Source organism: Taudactylus pleione, unplaced genomic scaffold (genome assembly GCF_031769625.1).
Source record: "Taudactylus pleione unplaced genomic scaffold, aTauple2 ptg000290l, whole genome shotgun sequence".
NCBI classification, from domain to species: Eukaryota; Metazoa; Chordata; class Amphibia; order Anura; family Myobatrachidae; genus Taudactylus; species Taudactylus pleione.
The window spans coordinates 6774857-6794327 of NW_028284692.1; the positions used below are offsets into that span (position 1 = coordinate 6774857).

The 19471-nt window shown below is 39.7% G+C and overlaps 1 protein-coding gene and 1 pseudogene across 2 annotated transcripts in view; one reads left to right on the top strand and one right to left on the bottom strand.

Annotated features, from left to right (window-relative positions):
• Positions 1 to 19471, top strand: part of EPN3 (epsin 3) — a 49985-nt gene that overhangs the window by 19714 nt on the left and 10800 nt on the right. For both annotated transcript variants that reach the window (XM_088482618.1, XM_088482619.1), the window contains exons 4-6: positions 14597 to 14680; positions 14856 to 14960; positions 17929 to 18064. In XM_088482618.1, coding sequence (XP_088338744.1) covers positions 14597 to 14680; positions 14856 to 14960; positions 17929 to 18064 — 325 coding nt within the window. The remainder of the gene's footprint in view (positions 1 to 14596; positions 14681 to 14855; positions 14961 to 17928; positions 18065 to 19471) is intronic.
• Positions 1091 to 1208, bottom strand: LOC148511864 (5S ribosomal RNA; annotated as a pseudogene).

Genomic DNA, 19471 nt, shown 5'->3' on the forward strand with positions numbered 1-19471 from the left:
TGTAGCCTGCCCAGCGACTCCCGCCGGATGAAGTAACGTCATCAAAGCGAGACCCGCCTCCTCTAGATGATGCGGCCACCAGACGCATTGTTGCCATAGTAATGCTCCATAGCATCGGAGTTTACTACGTGCAGGCGTCAGGCCGATCATGTGACCAACCCCTCAGCTGACCAGCAAGGTCCGTTTACTGTGTGTCAGACGGGGTTGGTGACGGAGGATGTAGCGCATGCAGTGAATAGTAACTCAATGTAACTTAGTGAACAGCGCTGCGAACAACAACAGCACAATTGAATGCAATGAAAGTAAACACAATGCATGCTACCCTGTGTGTTGAAACGGGTGTCTGGGCAGGCTATTATCAAGTGTGAAAACATAAGTGATGTTAACATGACAATAGGTGCTCATGATCAATAGCTATGACAATAAAAATATACACATATACACCAAAGAAAAAGGTGAACATAGTACTTGCAATGAAGCATCAATAAAACCTGTACATACACATACATAACATTGAAAACAATAGTAAAAAAATGATATACATCGAACTGAAAGACCTGTTATACAAAAATGATGAATACTGGGAACACCAGGTAAGGATGAAGAAAGAAATCTGAAATACATGTCCTGTGCTGACTAAGCACATGGTAAATAATGTATTAACTGGATAAATCTAGGTAGGCTTTGCATATACATACGATGTGGCACAATTCGTCAAAATGCAATACAACCAAAGAACAGTTGGAAGGGACCGCTGAAACCATAGGTGCATCTAATGGACACCATATCAATATGCATGGAATATGCAATATGGATGTCCCAATATTGAAGTGATGCTGCTATGCGCCATGTCACCTGTAAAAGAACAATAGTAAGTCAAAATATGTCAAGTCTTAAGAAAAGAATGATTGTCCAGTAGTGGCTGATCAACCTGTGAACGGAAATTAATCCATTCAGAAAGATTTTTTAGTAGAGGGATCTGTATTCCATAGACGTTGAGAAGTAAAAGCAGAAGAAAACAAAAAAATAAGCAAGGAGACAGGAAATAAACGATGGATGGAGCAGATGAGACACGACTAAGGATCTCAGTATGTTACAGCACCAGGTATTCCATGGGGGTCTCCCACCCAAGTACTGACCTGGCCTACACTGCATAGCTTCGAAGATCTAACGGTATAAGGCGTATCCAGTGTAGTATGACTGTAACAAGAATGTATACAATCCAGATTGTTAAGTCCTTGATCCCTCTGAACCTACCATCTAAGATAACAAAGGAATGAAAAAAGAACAAAATAATGAAAGAAGATGAATGAACAAAAAAAGAATGAAGAAATGGAAAAAAAGCAGAAAGGAAACAGATTGTAAAACCATCAAGGAAAGAACATGGGATAATGGGTAATAAATACCCAGTGAGTAATTGCAGGGTCAATAGACCCTATGAAATAATGAATATTGTCTCATTTTCAAAAGAAACATGAGAAGGATATTTGTTCGTTAAGTCCATGAGGAGATACAGTGTTCATCTTATGGATCCAAAACACCTCACGTTGTAGAAGTTTCTTTTCACGGTCACCTCCCCTTTTGTTGGGTGGAATATGGTCGATGAATTTGTATACCAAACTGGATAAAGGATGTCTTGAATTCTTAAAATGGTGAGCCACCGGCTGGTCGACTTCTTTACCTTCAAGGGCCTGTCTTATGGCGGATCTGTGTTGTGCCATTCTGATTTTGGCTGTACATGTAGTTTTTCCAATATAGACCAGACTGCAAGGGCATCGGATCATATATATAATGTATTTGGAGGAGCATTGTAGCACATGATTTATTGGTATGCGTTTCCCTGAGTGAGAATGTGCGACATCCGGACCTGTCTCCAAAAAACCACAGGTGGTGCAACCTGTGCATCGGTAACATCCAGGTTTTTTGGCCAGAAAATGCTGTTCACTTTTGCGCGGACCATAATTCACATCATTATGGACTAGCCAATCTTTAAGGTTCCTACCACGTTTGTATCCAAGCATAATTCTGGAATTCCTCAATGGTTTGATAGAGTCATCAGTATTAATGATGGGCCAAAGACGTTTTGAAGTGGAATTGATAAATTTACTGGCAATATTGTGTTGGTTAATAAAAAACATGGTATTCGTATTTTTTGATGTGGAAACATTTGGTACAGTAGTCTGTTTGTTGCGTTCAATTGCTCTCTGTTTTGCTAAATGGAGATCCTTCTGTTTGTATCCACGTTGTATGAATTTTACAATCATGTTGTCAATTTCTTTATCTGCAAGCTGTGGATCACTTGTGATTCTGAGTGCTCTTAGGAACTGTGAGTATGGAAGACTCCTCTTGAGTGAAGTAGGGTGATGGCTTTGTGCGTGCAACAAAGTATTGCTATCTGTTGGTTTGTGATAGACGGATGTACTAAATTGGGAGCCCGACCAATAAATGTTAATGTCCAAATAGTGCACATTGCTGGAACTTTGTTCAAACGTAAACGTGATGTGGTTATGCATGGAGTTTATATGGGTCATAGCATTAATAAAATCTGTTTCAGTTCCTGACCATAGGACCATAATGTCATCGATGTAATGGATGTAAAACACCAATGACTTGTTGAATTCAGGGTTATTCAAAAAAAAGTTCCATTTTGGCCTGTCTTGACCATCAGAGGGCACCCAGGCATTTGTATGTTATTTAACCTGTGGCGTGCCGGCTTTATTTCAATATATATATATATATATATATATATATATATATATATTAATCATAGTTTTGATTATACTGATTTGCTATAATGGTCTTAATTTCTGTTCATGGTGAAAACTTAAAGACCCTTTTCAAATAAACTATTCGGTTCATCTCCTAAAATATTCAGCTTAGTCTTATTTATGTCTTAAATAAATCATGACGGTGAGTGGAGATCAGGGCTGCTTTTATTATATTTGAAACATTTGTGTGTGTGAAGCTTACTATTACGCTACTCAAAGTGCACCTAGAAATGCATTTGTTTGCCCAAGTCAGCAGAGATTAAGTCTGCTCATACTTATAATTGTACCCTTTGTTAAAATAATTTCATGAATGGAATCCCCGCCCCAGTGTAGGTTATAAATTTACCATCTAAATCCGAAACTCTTTGTAGATTCTTAATTGTTTGAATATATATTAGAAGGTGCAACCATAGAGGTCATGTGATAGGCAATATAATATTAAACAGCAAAAGAAAAAAGAAGCTAACTCAAAAGCTGATGCACAAGGTTCAGTAAGGTTCTAAAATTAAAAAGTTACTTAATTATTGTCAGCAAAAATAAATAGAAGCAGAAAAATATAAAGTGAGAAACTGCACCTAAATACATCATCTGGAATGATATACATTGCCATACAGCTTGAAAGCTCACAGATGTACAGGTATTGACTAAGAATATTTAAATACACACCATCATAAACTATATATCTGATTATTTAATCTAAACTATGATAATATAAGGAGGATATACTACAAAGGACAGCTAGGTGCTAAGCACAACCTTTCTTTTAAATGTAGGTGTTTTCGCTGAAACATATATTTTACTTAATCCAATTAAAAGTAATTTTTTAATTGTATAACTAAACTGAACCTTGAGTGTCAGCTTTTGAGGTACCTTCTTTTTTCCTTTGCTCTTTAATATTATAGGCTAAATAATTATATATATCACACATAAAATGATCTCTTGTAATAAAACCCCATGCATAGTACACTGCTTAAAGAATGAAAAAGATAACTAAAGAGCAATTTTCCTTGTCCCAAAATCATTAACCAGTCTCAGTGCTAAACAGCCTATACTATAACAGGAAGACTATAAGAACAGGGTCCACCTGCAATGGTGAAATTCAGGCCCAGACTAGCCAGTACATGACTAGAGCCTTTATGGGTTACGTGGTGGTACAGGTATGGTAGACAGCCTTCTTATAGCCAAGCAGCTGAGTGGTCTAGTGCTCTTTCCACCTGGGGCTGGGGTAATTAACAGGAATGAGACCCATGAAGTGGCAATGGTCCCAGCATAATTAGCGCTGTGTTTTTTCCCCATTTAAAAATGTTTCTCTCAGCTACAGTAATTCCCATCACACAATGAAATAATGAGCTGTTGATATTTCAGGGAATAAGAATAACTTGCTCCCCTACTGTTTCAAAAAGGTACCACTAGTAAGAGCGCCAATCTGCAATTTATTTTTATCCTCCAGTAATGTCCACATACAAGACAAATCAAACATGAGTGACAGACCCTTTACATCAATCGACCAACAAAATGTTGTTTCCTATTTAAGTGAATTGAGCAGCTTAATTACATTTACATCAGATTTATAAATATGTTTAAGAAATATCTCCTTTGTTGTATATAATAGTGTGTATGATTGGGTCATACATTTGACTATTGATTTATATGGTTTCTGTTTATACTGGAGATGTAGGACTTCGGAACAATGCTTGCTAAATATTATACAACTAACACACAGACAAAATAAAAAGTTCAAAAAATAGTAAGTAAATAATATATCAATACACATGTGCTATGGAATATATTTTAATCTGAATTACAGTGTGTTTTTTAGTTAAATTACCCATGTCACATGCCATAGTCATACAATTATTATTATAATAAAATAAAAGGGTCCTCTATATAAAAAAAGTATTCATTTAGATAACATCTATAACCTGGGAACAATATATTTATTTACCACCTAACGCCATCAAGAGCCTCATACTCACATGCTTCCAACCCACAAAATGGCTACAATCTCAATTAGCTTCTAATAACCATAGATCTCAATCATGAAGTATGGCGTGTGCTTCTTGACTTTATTTTATCATACACCATAATTGGTCCCTTGTCCTGAGTCCACCGCATCAATCTGACCTATTCCCCGCCCTTCCCCTGACACCCCCCCCTAACTATTTCTCAATTTCTTTACCCTATCTTAATCTCTCCCTTCTTCTTATCTCCCCCTCTTCTTCTTTCTTACAAAGTTTTCTAATCTCAAACAAGACATTAACAGTTGACTCTTTAAGAGTATTGATGTCTTTAATGAGGAATCGTTGTTTTTGTTATGTTTATCAACAAAAATTACAAAATTGAAGACACAGTTTAAAAATCTTTCATGTTAATTGTACTCATGAGGAATTTAGATTACGTCATGGACTTATTCTTCTAGTTTGTCTGATTACTACGACAACATATAGTAAAACCAAAGACAATCAAACTCAATTCTATTATTGCATATTGGTATCTTAAATATATTGTGATTATAGCTTCTGTGACTGTAATACTATGTTTATCCTACCCCCATATCTTATGGAATGTTCTGTATCTTATATTCCTCTATGACTGTAAATTTTTCTTTGTCTCAATAAAAATTATTGATATAGATAACATCTATGTAAAAATCATGGATATAGTGTAAAAAAATTACAGGTAAAGAAAAATAATGACTAAAGTATTGGGAGATATCTTATTAAGTCAAATAACAAATGAACATTAAACAAATAATGGTAAAAATGGGAAATCCCTTTGTTAATCCACAAACATGAAAGAATGAAGGTTTTCCTTATATGGAGAAGCAGTGCTTAGCCAGTAAAATGTGGAGTAGTGATGAGGGTGCAGAGTCAGAATAGTACTATTCTATAAAGCAGAGGTTCCCAAACTCTGCCATTACAGTCCTGGTTTTAAGAATATCCATGCTTGAGCACAGGTGACTTAATTAGTACCTCAATGTGATCTAACCATCTGGACTCAAGCATGGATATGTTATGAATTTCTGGGAAGATTCACAGTAAGAATGGTTTATCGGGAATAAAAAGCTCATAATTTAGAGGTGTGAATCGATTGATAAAGAAGCTTAGAGGAGTCATTTGATAAAGAAGCTTTGCTGAATCGATTGATGAAGAGTCTATTGATAAAGAAGCTTTGAGGGCTGATGTGTACTTGGCTGGGATGTGGCCAAGTGGCCAAGTTGCAACCTTCAGGGCTGATATGTACTTGGCTGGGATGTGGCCTTGAAGCCAAGTTGCAGCCTTGGGGGCTGATATGAACTTGGCTGGGATGTGGCCAAGTTGCAGCCTTGAGGGCCGGTAGTACTTGTCCACTCAGACGCAGCAGTGTGACTGAGACAGCTGTAAAGTTGATAACAAATAGTCCAGTCAGATGCAGCAGTGCGACTGAGACAGCTGTTAATTTGAAAACAAATAGTCCACCTGAACACTGCAGTGAGGCTGAGACTGTCATGATGAGTAGATATAAAGGGGTCTATTTATTAAGCTTTGTTAGGATATAAAGTGAACAGAGGTAAGGTACCAGCCAATCAGCTCCAAACTGCCATTTTTCAAACACAGCCTGTGACATGGCAGTTAGGAGCTGATTGGCTGGTACCTTACCTCAGTTCACTGTATCTCCTAACAAAGCTTAGTAAATAGACCTCTATTTCCCCTAAGATACCACAGTACGGTAGTGACTGGCAAGATACTCGCTAGACAGGAGACTGGAACACACCACAAGGATGATACCACACACGGAACCGGAAGCCACGAATGAACGCTATAGCCGGCATCCGAGCAGGGATTCAGCAGAGGTAAAAAAGGAGAGGGATCTAATCAGGCCAGGACGGAGATGACAGAGCAGCGATGTAGAAGGAACTCATGGAGTGACAGCCCGGCGTCCCGATCTCTTAGCAATGGGCCTTAGAGAACCGTCCGGAGCACTATTGTCAGACAAGATGCAGCAGCGGCTTATGACAGGATATCCTTAAAACTTGGACTGTAATGGTGGAGTTTTGAAACTCTGCTATAAAATGGCACCCTCTGGTCTACAGCAGTTGCGATACATTGCATCCGGAAAGTATTCACAACGCTTCACTTTTTCCACATTTTGTTATGTTACAGCCTTACTCCAAAATGGAATAAATTAATGTTTGTCCTCAAAATTCTACACACAATACCTCATAATGACAACGTGTAAAAAGTTTTTTTTTGAGATTTTTGCAAATTTAATAAAAAAAAAAAAACACTAAGAAATCACATGTACATAAGTATTCACGGCCTTTGCCATGAAGCTCAAAATTGAGGTGCATCCTGTTTCCACTGATCATCCTTGAGATGTTCCTACAGCTTAATTGGAGTCCACCTGTGGTAAATTCAGTTGATTGAACATGATTTTGAAAGGCATACACCTGTCTATATAAGGTCCCACACTTGAAAGTGCATGTCAGAGCACAAACCAAGCATGAAGTCTATGAATACCCCAATATCGCTAAACATGAAATAATTGCTTTCCAGACTTGGATTGTGGTTCCAAAGCACAAAAAGTTCTTATTGCATAAAAAGAAATGTACACGCTTTGATCTATCACAATGAGCGCAAAGCCAATTAAATACAAAAGGTACAGCCAATACATACGCAAGCGCTCTGAATCCAGATTCCCGGCATCAAACGTGAAGCCTCCATCATAAGAAAGAAAGAAGATGACTGACTACAGGACTGAGGGCCTAATTCAGACCCGCTCGTGAGCGGCAACGAGACCCTACCACAAAGGTCTCGTCACAAGCCCGATGTTTGCGATGGTCTTGACCATCGTGACCATCTTTTTGGCTGCTCGCTGTAGCTGTGGGTGGTCACCCACAGCTATGCGAGCGGCCAGGAGGCCGCTCTAAAATTCAGAGGGCCGGCCCTGATTCAGAGCGAGCACTCTGTCAGAGCGTCCGACTCTGAATCAGGGCCTGAGAGCGCTTGAATATATAGTGGACAACACAATAGGAATGAGCTGGCATAATTCCATTGGTTCTTGTTCTTGTCATTCTGGTACGATGCAGGTCATATGACAGTTCATATGGTGACAACAGGGATATGGTCCATCCCTCCAGACGAGATAACACTACAAAGTACATATACTAACCAATAATTCCCTATAATCTATAACCACCGAATGCAAGATGCAACTCCTTCGCCGATAGATTCAGATATCTGGAATTAAACAGGGTGTCAGTATGATACCAAACATGACATGTCTGCTAAGTTCTATACCTTACATATCATATATGTACATTTTACACCATAATGATTAGCTAACAAAAACCTCTATTATTACGCTCAATGCTAAGGAACCTTTTCTATATGTGCTTGCATAAGTAATAGTGAGATATTTACAGGAATTTATCAGTGTGCGTTGTGCGTCTGAATGCAGAGCAAACGTTGTGCTGCGTGTATGGGTCGTGTATCATGCAAATATGTGCTGTATGTATTTTATTTGTTAATGTGTGTCTGAATATGTGTCATGGATTAATATATATATATACATATATATATATATATATATATATATATATATATATATATATATATATAGCTTTATCCGGTAACTGGTATTTTTGATGTTATATCTGTCTGAATTAAGTTCAACAAATGACAGACAATGAAGTTGTTCTGATCAGAGATGACCTGCAGATAGATACTTGATGGAGTGATGGAGTCACAATGTCTGATGGCTAATCAAAGGCCTCTTCTGCCTATTTGGAATGTAAACGTTAGTTCCTTTAGGCATACATTGATAGTCAGACTTATGGTTTCTAATTTTGCATTTGAAACACTCGTCTGCACCTCACAGTATGTGTGTGTTTTTCAATTATCTGCCACAGACATACACAGAACCTGTCTCCTAGGCACTGGCTAAAAGTTGCATTTTTAAATATATATATATATATATATATATATATATATATACACATTTGAGCGCATAGGTTTGCTTCCGACGCAGATTTCCGATTTTACTCTTTATCAGCCCATAAACGACTAGATCATCAGATAATAATTACAAACGATCATAACCAATTACTTGACTTCGACAAGTCCAAGGATCTGTCTGTAGACCTCCGAAACAGGATTGTCTCAAGGCACAAATCTGGGGAAGGGTACAGAAAAATATTTGCTGCTTTGAAGGTCCCAATGAGCACAGTGGCCTCCATCATCCGTAAATGGAAGAAGTTCGGAACCACCAGGACTCTTCATAGAGTTGGCTAGCCATCTAAACTGAGCGATTGAGGGAGAAGGGCCCTAGTCAGGGAGGTGACCAAGAACTCGATGGTCAATCTGTCAGAGCTACAGCATTCCTCTGTGGAGAGAAGAGAACTTTCCAGAAGGACAACCATCTCTGCAGCAATCCACCAATCAGGCCTGTATATTAGAGTGGCCAGACGTAACCCACTCTTTAGTAAAAAGCACATGGCAGCCCACCTGGAGTTTGCCAAAATGCACCTGAAGGACTCTCTGGTCTGATTGACAAAGATTGAACTATTTGGCGTGAATACCAGGTGTTATGTTTGGAGCAAACCAGGCACCTCTCATCACCAGGCCAATACCATCCCTACAGTGAAGCATGGTGGTGGCAGCATCATGCTGTGGGGATGTTTTTCAGCGGCAGGAACTGGGAGACTAGTCAGGATAGAGGGAAAGATGAATGCAGCAATGTACAGAGACATCCTGGATGAAAACTTGCTCCAGAGCACTCTTGTCCCCAGACTGGTGCGACGGTTCATCTTTCAGCAGGACAATGACCCTAAGCACACGGCCAAGATATCAAAGGAGTGGCTTCAAGACAACTCTGTGAATGTCCTTGAGTGGCCCAGCCAGAGCCCAGACTTGAATCCAGTTGAACATCTCTGGAGAGAGCTGAAAATGGCTGTGCACCGACGCTTCCCATCCTACCTGATGGAGCTTGAGAGAGGCTGCAGAGAGGAATGGGCAAAACTTCCCAAAGATAAGTGTGCTAAGCTTGTGGCATCATATTCAAAAAGACTTGAGGCTGTAATTGCTGCCAAAGGTGCATCAACAAAGTCTTGAGCAAAGGTTGTGAATACTTATGTACATGTGATGTCTTAGTTTTGTTTTTTTTAGTAAATTTCCAAAAATCTCAAAAAAAACTTTTTACACGTTGTCATTATGGGGTATTGTGTGTAGAATTTTGAGGACAAAAATGAATTTATTCCATTTTGGAAAAAGGCTGTAACATAACAAAATGTGGAAAAAGTGAAGCACTGTGAATACTTTCTGGATGCACTGTAGGTGCAATACTTCATGGCATGCAAAAAAAACCTTAAAAGACAAAAGTATTTTTGTCCTTGTTGTTGGCAGTAACAGGCTCAAGGAAAAGCAGTAACACCTTCAAGCAGTGGTGTACAGTATTTACTACAAGGTGTTGTCATTATTGGAAGTATCCCAGTTGATTCTGCTTTGTTAAATTTGTACATTTCTAATTTCCAAGCAATATGCCTGGTAGTAATAATGCCCAGTAACATGCTAATGCCTAGTAAAATACATAGCAGTAATTGCCAGTAACTGGCCCAGCACTAGTATTGCGCCCAGCAGTAGTATTGTATATACCTGTATGTCCAACAATATGCCTAACAATATTAGTAACACCAATTAAAATAATGAACTTTAGTTCTATGCTAGCAGTAGTAATAGTAGTCCCAGTATTATGTCCAACAGTAGTAAAGTGCCCAGCAGTATTAATAATGCAGAAGTGATACTTACAGTATAATGAATAAGTAGCAATCCTTCTACCTCCTTTTATAATGTGTCCTAATTATTATATGTTTACCCAAGTGGCTCTCAGCATTACAAATCATATGAGAGTGGTCATTTAGATGCCATCGGTATACACCATCACATCGCGTCCTGGGCTGCAGAGTTACAGCAGATTATGGGATCTATGTACTAAGCCTTGGAAAGCCATAAAGAAGATGGAAATAAAGTACCAACCAATCAGCTCCCAACTGTTATTTTGCAAACAGCCTGTTAAGTGACAGGAGCGGATTGGTTGGTACTTTATCTCTCTCCACGTTATCTCTCTCCAATGCTTAGTAAAGTTAGTATATAGATCCCCCCTAGGTTGCACATGCAGTGACCAAAATTTATTCCCGTGTCTCACTGAAGGGGGCATTTGTAGCTGACTGTGATACTTTACACATTAGAGTCTCTGGCCCATATTGAATTCTCTGCAATGTTCAACTCAGCACATCTTGGTAGAATACAGTTCCCTAATATCGTCAATTTTCCTATGCATCTCTATGGGAGCTGTTACGAACCGCAGCCATTCCAATGGCACTTTGCAGCCCTCACAGCTAAGTGAATCCCCCTCTCGGATTATGTGGCACCTGACTCTTCCCACTGATGGTGACTCAAGTGTAGCAAATGTGTTAATACATGTGGAGTTGTGAATGGAGACTTCTCTCACTGTGGGTGACCTTCAGTATCAGTGTCAGTACCAGTCTGGCTGGCTGACATTTGTACAGCAGTGGGGTCCAGATATTCATCGCATCACCATGTTTGTTTTAATAAGTCTGATATACAAGTCCTAATAATTGACTGATCTTGGGGAAATATAGATTTTTTTTCAGTTGTTTATTTTGAATGTTATCATTGGGAATTGACATTTTAAAAAAACATTGACAATTATGAAATATTATAATCAATTATTATTTGTGCAATGTATCATTCTAATTTAAGTACAATTGCTCAATAGAGACACCACCCAGTGATGTCTCTCCATAATTGCACAAGTCGCTATACAGTAACTTGGGATTTCATAGTGTGATTTATGTTATGTAGCAAATTAAGAGGTTTTTTTTTTTTTTTTTTTCATTTGAAAACAAAACTCTGTGTGACCTGTATTGTGTCTCATGGACCTGAGGGCATACCGTTCTAGGCACCTGTGCATGCAATGTGGCACAGTGATAGGCATAGGATGACTACTGTATGCCTATACTAAGAACAGACAAGCTATAAATCGCTTTATACTTTGGCTCACGATCACACTTCCAGAATATGGTGGTCACATATTTTGCATAACTATGTTCATATTTACAGGTTAACGCAGCCCCGAGCACTGTGAGTATGCCCTAAAGTAGTATGTGTACACATTCATGACCCTGTATCCAAGAATTGCTCAACTACTGTTTTTACTTGGCATTTAGGAGAATGTAGAGAAAGAGTAGGTAAAACGTATACACTTTTTGCTCGCAGTGTTGGCCAAGGCATCTAACCAGTTTGCCTATACTGTATGTTATATACAGCTGTGGGAAAAGCATCCTTTTTGTCTCATGGGAAAAAGGGATTATATTATGAAAAATGAAAAGCAGACATTATTGTAATGAATATGCCTTGTTCACACCATAGAATCTTACGTGTACCTATATTATATTATTATACCTATATTATATAAGTGGCAGAACTTGCTTGTGCCTATAAGCAGCGGTCTTACAGCTGATAATGTTCCCCATGTGACAGGTAAATCATCCCCGTCATTGCTGCAAGTCACTATGGAAACTTTGAAATGCCGGCTGTCTTGTGCACACACAAGATTCTGAGGTGTAAAAAGACAAATTCAATGCAATAAATTCCTCTAAACATTACAATTACTGATTTCCAGTTTATTATTATATAATCCCTTTAAGTTTCAGCTGAACAGCTCTTTAGTCTCTGTCAAATATAGGAATGGTTGTTTAACCCCATCAGTGCTGAGGAGCAACGGGACTTGCCAAAAGTGCTCAGGATGAATCCGACTCATCCTCAGCACTAAATGAGTACCGGTAAGAAAAAATTGCTCTTACCAGTTCTCCCCGCCATTTATTGCTGATGGGTGCCAGGAGAGGAGGGGAAAATGCTGGCAGAATCAAACATCAAGGGAACTATAACGATACATGCACCAAAGAACCTAAAAGTACCAATCAAAGGAACTGCATAGGCTACACCTTAGTCTTTATTGCAGCTCTCACATCAGTAAATCCCAGTTTATCTGTGCCATTCGCATCCTTGCCAATTACTCACAGAGGCCCAGGAAGGCAGACTGACCAAGTCTGGAACCTGAAGCCAAGTTGGCCATGACTGCAATGACCTTTTACTTTCCACACATCTTGATTTTGCTTCCTCTATCGCTTGCAACCTTGTCCTTCCCGAGTCATAGGACTGAACAAGATCTGATCCCACAGGATCTACCTAACTGCCTTGATAGGAAGTTCAGTTTACTCTGTGTTTTCAGGGAAACACTGCTCCTTCCACTGTATTATGCTGCCCCTACAGTATAGCAATAAATGTTTAGAATAAATAAAATAATGTGGCTTTCTCCACTTTATCCTTACATTATGACATTGCCCCTGCCATACGGTATGTAGTGCTAGCCCTTGCTAACACAAGTTGTGTAGTCACTGTGATGATCTGACTGGCTACCAGCTGAGCTCTCACTACCAACATCAAGTCTACAAGTAAGGAGACAAGCAGAACAAATACAGATATGTGCCCATATATAATGTGGCTTCAGTTGCGCTTAGTAGCCCCTCTTGGCATGCCAGGTACTGGGCGGCTCGGCCGCTCAAATTGTGCATCTTATTTGCATAAATTAAATGACTGGAAGCCACAAGCCTTTTTTGCTAGATTACACTGATCAATCTGTTGTGCAAAATTTGTACATCTGTGTGCGAATGAGTCTGACTCCGTATACGAAGTGCGACCATGCAGTAGCTGCGGCAGTATGTCACGCCAAGTGGTGTTTCGCTGCAACTGCAATGTAAATAAGATGCAACATTTAAAGAAAAAGATGGTACACTACTGTACACCTCTCGGCTCAGACGCATCAGATATTTCATGCCGTATGGACTATAGACGCTAGTTATATGGGGACACATCTGTAGTGATAATAAAAACATGTTACTTTACACAAATGCATCTTAATAAGTGCATAATGTGCAAGAAATGTGGCAAATACCTGGGAGCCTATATGTGACTTTATGGGCAGATTTAGTTAGCTGTGGGTTCTTCACTGTGAAGTCCCACATTAATAATATGCAAGTATCGAGTGATCATTTTACTAATACAACCGGAACAGCTAATGCTCTTTAATAAAAGTGTTTTGAGTACTGTGGGGTAGATTTAAATGCATCTATTGTGATTTATAAGTTTGTATATACAAGTTAGTAATATATTGAGAACAAAACACTTGTAACTCCCATATGCATGTTCTAAAGCCCAGTTTCCATCAATACATCACCACAACATATGTGTTCATCAACATTAACTCCATATCTGCTTTTTAAGAAAATTACATGAAAAATGAAATGTCTTGATTGGCCGTATTTTACTACCTAAACACCTTTAAATACATTTCTATTCATCAGGAGGATGGTGCACCAGAGGTACTGCATTGTGTCCTGACATTATTACATAAAAAGAAGGACATTTTCAAAGTCATTACCTACTTTAGAGACGCAAACTAATAGTTGTAATTTCTCTGTTTTAAACCTGCATTAACTTAATGCAATTTTCTATTTCAATAGCAAAAAGTTATAGCCGTGAGTTTTTGCAGCAGAAGAAACGTTTGCAGTTAACTGTATGTGTCCCACAGTGTACAGAAAGGACCCACAGTGTACTGTGTTTCACTTAATACTCTTATTTGTTTATTATAATTTTAAATGTGTATGTCACTTTCAGTTTTGCAATTGTGCGGTATTTACTTTTCCTTTTTTTATTTCAATAGTAAAATAAACAAATATAGTAATCACTTCTATATGTATTTCATTACAGAAAGTTGTCCCTTCAGCACCTGATGAAAAAGAAGACTTACAGCTGCAAGCAGCATTGAATCAAAGTAAAGAGGAATATGAAAAGGTATTTAATTACACTAAAAGTGAGTGGTCTTTAACTGGTTGTTTTTATACCATTATTTAGTGTTTTGGATGACACAATTATATAGTGATTCTCGCAGCCCTATATGCACAGTATCTCAGCTTGTCTGCTATATAAATTGATTGATGAGCAGTAATACAGATTGGTTTCCATTTAGGAAATGAGGATTCATCAAGGGGAGATATCCCTAATTGAGAAGGCTCTGATGGAGACGCACTTGTCGGGAGTCTATGATGAGCAGGGAGCAGAGAAGAAACAGGAGGTAATGACAGACCTGTCTACAAGCACATTTGATAAATCAGACCTTCAAGTGTCTATAGCATTTGTGATAGCAGGAATATAATGCTAGCCAAGTTATCATCATGGGGCTGATTCTTAGTTGGGAGTAAAGCAAAGAGAGCAAGTAACTTTCTAATCTGGAACAAACCATGTTACAATACATTTTTGTTATTTTTGCATGTGTGGTAAATACAGCTGCTATTAAATTTAGCCCAAAAATGCCGGACAGCTTTATTTTTACACTACAATTTAGATCTCAGTTTGGACACACCCCTCCCAAATCGAAATCCCTCTGAACATTTTATATATGCCCCACCTACAGAGCAGCATGGTTTTACCAAGGTGCACAGTTACTTGTTCTTTCAGACTTTGCTCCCCACTCAGAATCAGGCCCTATGTTTCATGTTCCTGCTGGATGTGGGTATAAAAAAGAATAGTTTAATATACTGAGTTAGTGGAGACCTAGACAATTGCTCTCCTGCTCCTGGGGCTGCTGGGCTGGCATGCAGACAGGAGCGTGCAGCAAAGCCAGGCCCCGTGTCTCTCAGCACTTCCCCATGAGAAATGGCCATGCCCCTTTTCCGTGTGCACACAGTAAAGATGTGGCACAGAGAGATGCCAGGGCGGCTCAACAGTCCCAGTCCGTCCCTGCTCCTGACACATGGTACTAGAATGTGACTAGTCTGATTTAATCGAAAATCCAGTATTGACCATAATATATAGTGAAGGGTTCAAGCTTACACCTGATTATGCAATGCCCTGTTAAAAACATGTAAAAGGATAATAACATAGAATGTGGCCCATTGTAGGTACTTTTTATTCCTGTATCTCTTTCACTGTTACAGGTAAACCCTGCTTTTAGACTGTTCTTGAAACTTGTGAAAGTCTTACTACTGTATTTATGATTATCATACAAAATGTATCAATATTACAGCTTGTAGTGGGAAATTTGTCAGCTCTAAGATCTTTATTGGATTTCAATATGATGACGAAAACACTGGCTTATGTTCAGGGCCGTAACTAGGGTAGTGCGACCTGTGCCATGGCAGGGGGCACTGTGTGGGCCTGTCAATTTTATTGTTTATTATCATCTTACTTGTAGCTTCCTCTTCTTTTATCCCCAGCATCTCCTGGCTTCCCCAGGAGAACCCCTATCTCTTCCCTGGCCCTTCCCCATGAAGCCATGGCCCTTCTTCAGGTGCACTATCTTAAGTCCCTATTTAAAAAATGGAGGGGGGGCATCAATGCTCTCTCTGGCACAGGGCACCAAAAAGTCTAGTTACTGCTCTGCTTATGTCTTTACCAGGCTCCAACCTACGCAGAGCAAATGTAAACAATTACCACTTGCCTGGCGTGGTCGCATCAGATGCAAAGGCTGGGCTTTCCCTGACATGTTCACATCTAGTTGCGACCAGTCAGAAACGCCCAGTAATAAGAAGACAATCTTCCAGCAGCCGCCAATCTCAGCGGGACCTGTCTGCCCCTCTGCATCCTTGTACACTCCCCCAGTATCTGCTGTGCAGCTGATCTCTGCTGATCGCGCAGCCTGGCAGCACCCTCATCTGGTGGCTGCAGAGAGGAGCAGCCGCTGGGGAAATGTAGTGTTGCGATGATCGACTTTCCAATATATTGCCGATAATTAAAAGATCGATATTAAGGTTATGTGTTTACATTTATTTTTTTTTATAAAATTGTGTTGGATAAATTATAAATAAATGTCCGTGGCCTAATTCAATCATAAAAAAAAGTTTGACCGGTTGTTGGAAAAAGTATTAGCCATTTAAGGAGTTAATAAGAAAAATAAATATATTCAAAAAATGATGCCTACTTTTATGAAATAAATCATTTTCTAGTCAAGACTTGAGCAACTTATGGCTTACCAGCTGTGGAGGACATGCATATGCCAGCATTTTTGCCAGCCACGGGCTGCCTGCCAGTGCCGTAGCTTCATGTTGGAACTAGTGACTGCTGGCATCATCAGATGTGGTAATTGGCAACTGGATATAGGGCCTGATTCAGACCCACTCGCGAGCGGCTGTCCGCTCGCAAGTGGGTCGATGTTCTGGACTGAGCATGCGCACGACGGAGGGAGCTCCGTCGTGTGCATGCGCCAGACGCGACGAGCGAAGGAAAGTCCTTCGCTCGTTGTGTCTGATCAAAGGGGGCGTGCTGTCGATGTTGATTGACAGCACGCCCCCTTTGGTAGGCGTGCCGGGGGCGTGCCTCCCGTCAGAAGCCGGCCCACTGACATCACTAGTGATGTCAGTGGGAGTGATTTTGGCTCTGATAGAGCCAAAATCACTCCGGAGCTTGCGGTTGAAAACCTCAACCGCAGGCTCCGGCTCGCAGTTTCGATGGTCGCGATGGTCACGACCATCGCGGCCATCAAAATGCACGCTCGTATAGCCTGTGGGTGGTGACCCACAGCTATACGAGCGTCCAGGAGGACGCTCCATTTTCATGGAGGCCGGCCCTCATTCAGAGCATGCGCTCTGCTCAGAGCGTACGGCTCTGAATGAGGGCCATAGTGTACACACCTACAGTACATATACATTTCATAGTTCCCTAGAGCACTGATCGGATTCAGCAGTCACTTTAAGCCCATTCAGCTACATAGTCTGTATAGGGTGGCGTGTCCGGGTATCTTAAATCTGCATGACATGGTGACATTTATGCAATAATCCTTGTACCCAATGTTGATGATGGTTTATAAAATGACTGTTATAATTTCTGCTATGCCAAGGAAAGCGTTTTATTCCCCTGCAGTAATATGAAGGGGGAGTAGTATGCGAAAGAGAGCTCATATTTTCAAACCCTGGGACTCTAATATTCTAGAGATCAGGACAAAATTCTGATTATAATTTAGATAATGATCAATATTCATACATGGGAAAAAAGTTTTATTATGAGTTACTAGTAATTAATGATTATTACTACTAATCATTCTTTAGACACACATATCGGAACTTATTGATATATTTGGCCCATCTCAAACCAATTCTTCAAACACCTGGGATTGCCATGATGTCAGTTCTCTTCCACTGCCCAGTACAACAACCTCTTTGTTTCCAACGTCCGGACCAGCAAGTAAGTGTCAACAGATTGTGTGATCAAGTTTGAAAGTCTTTATATGACATCATGACAATATTCCTTACAAACATACCTGATGTCTGCCAAGTGTTTGGATCCATGGATTAGACAAGTTGGTCACAATCTCTGGTAGATGTATGTATTTTGGAACTAGCACATTGCATTGCATATGGCATTTACAAGACATCTGTTTTTGAAGGATTGCTGCAATTTGCTGTGACGACCTGGGCAATTTAAGAAGAGGGTGCTGCAGCAGCGATCGGATATCTGCTGTGGTCCCCATCTTAAAGATAGCAGCATCAGTCCCCATAGCTGTCTTTAGGAACTGTGATTATACCCAATTTACTTAGCTCCAAAAAGCTAAGTTCTCGGAGCTTTACCCCATTAACTATTGTAACCTCTGGGCTACAGTAATGCATTTTTTTGTAGATGGATCTGAGGGATCCCTCTCTGGTAAGTACCATTTATACATAAGCCCTAACATAGAGATATGCACATCAGGCCGGCCAGGTCCGAACCCAGAAGTAAAGTGATAGCATTCATTATCCCTTTACATTATGCTTTAGTTGAGCCATAACTCTCAATTTAGCACCCTGGGCGAGATGGAGCACTGGCGCCCGCCCCCTGCATCCTGATATTAGTGATTTCATGTCATGTACTTTCCACCTGCTGTATATATGTTTTTCCCTCAAAGCAGGCTACAGAAATAAGCAGATTGGAGCTGTCAAACAAGAGTGTGTCAGACTCTACAATCTAATTGTAATCAATAGGGAAAAGAATTAACAGCGCTATAAATATTCTATAGAAATATTAATTACAGGAAAAGTGTATACGGCTTTGTTATGTATATGATTAAACCTTTTAATACTAAACCACACATTGGGTATAAATAACACATGAACATAGTGATAAGAAGAAGAAAAATCAATACAAATGGGAACCCCGAGATAACAATTGTATCCAACAGTCCATATGGACTGGTCGCAGATGTGATGATAGAAACACAATGTATAAACTAATCCGCATTAATAACCAGCAGAAGGTATCGATATTACCAGCTTGTTGAATGGAAATGTCTATACCGTATTATTAGCAGGAGATCTCGCAGTATGATGGTGGCTGATGGTGAGAGTTGCTGAAGGCTGATAACCGTGGTGTGGACTGGTCCAGATAGTGGATGTTAGTGGGTCCATAGTGTCCAAGGTAACAGACTGGAACAGGATTTAGGAGTCTATTTACTAAGCCTTGGATGGGGATAAAGTATCAGCCAATCAGCTCCTAACTCATCTGCTAAATCCTGAGGGGGAAGCAGAACCCGATTTGGCAAAATTGGCAATTTTCCTGTGAATTTGCAGCAGGATTTAAAGGCATGATAGTATATTATGTCATCAATCACCGTGTCGT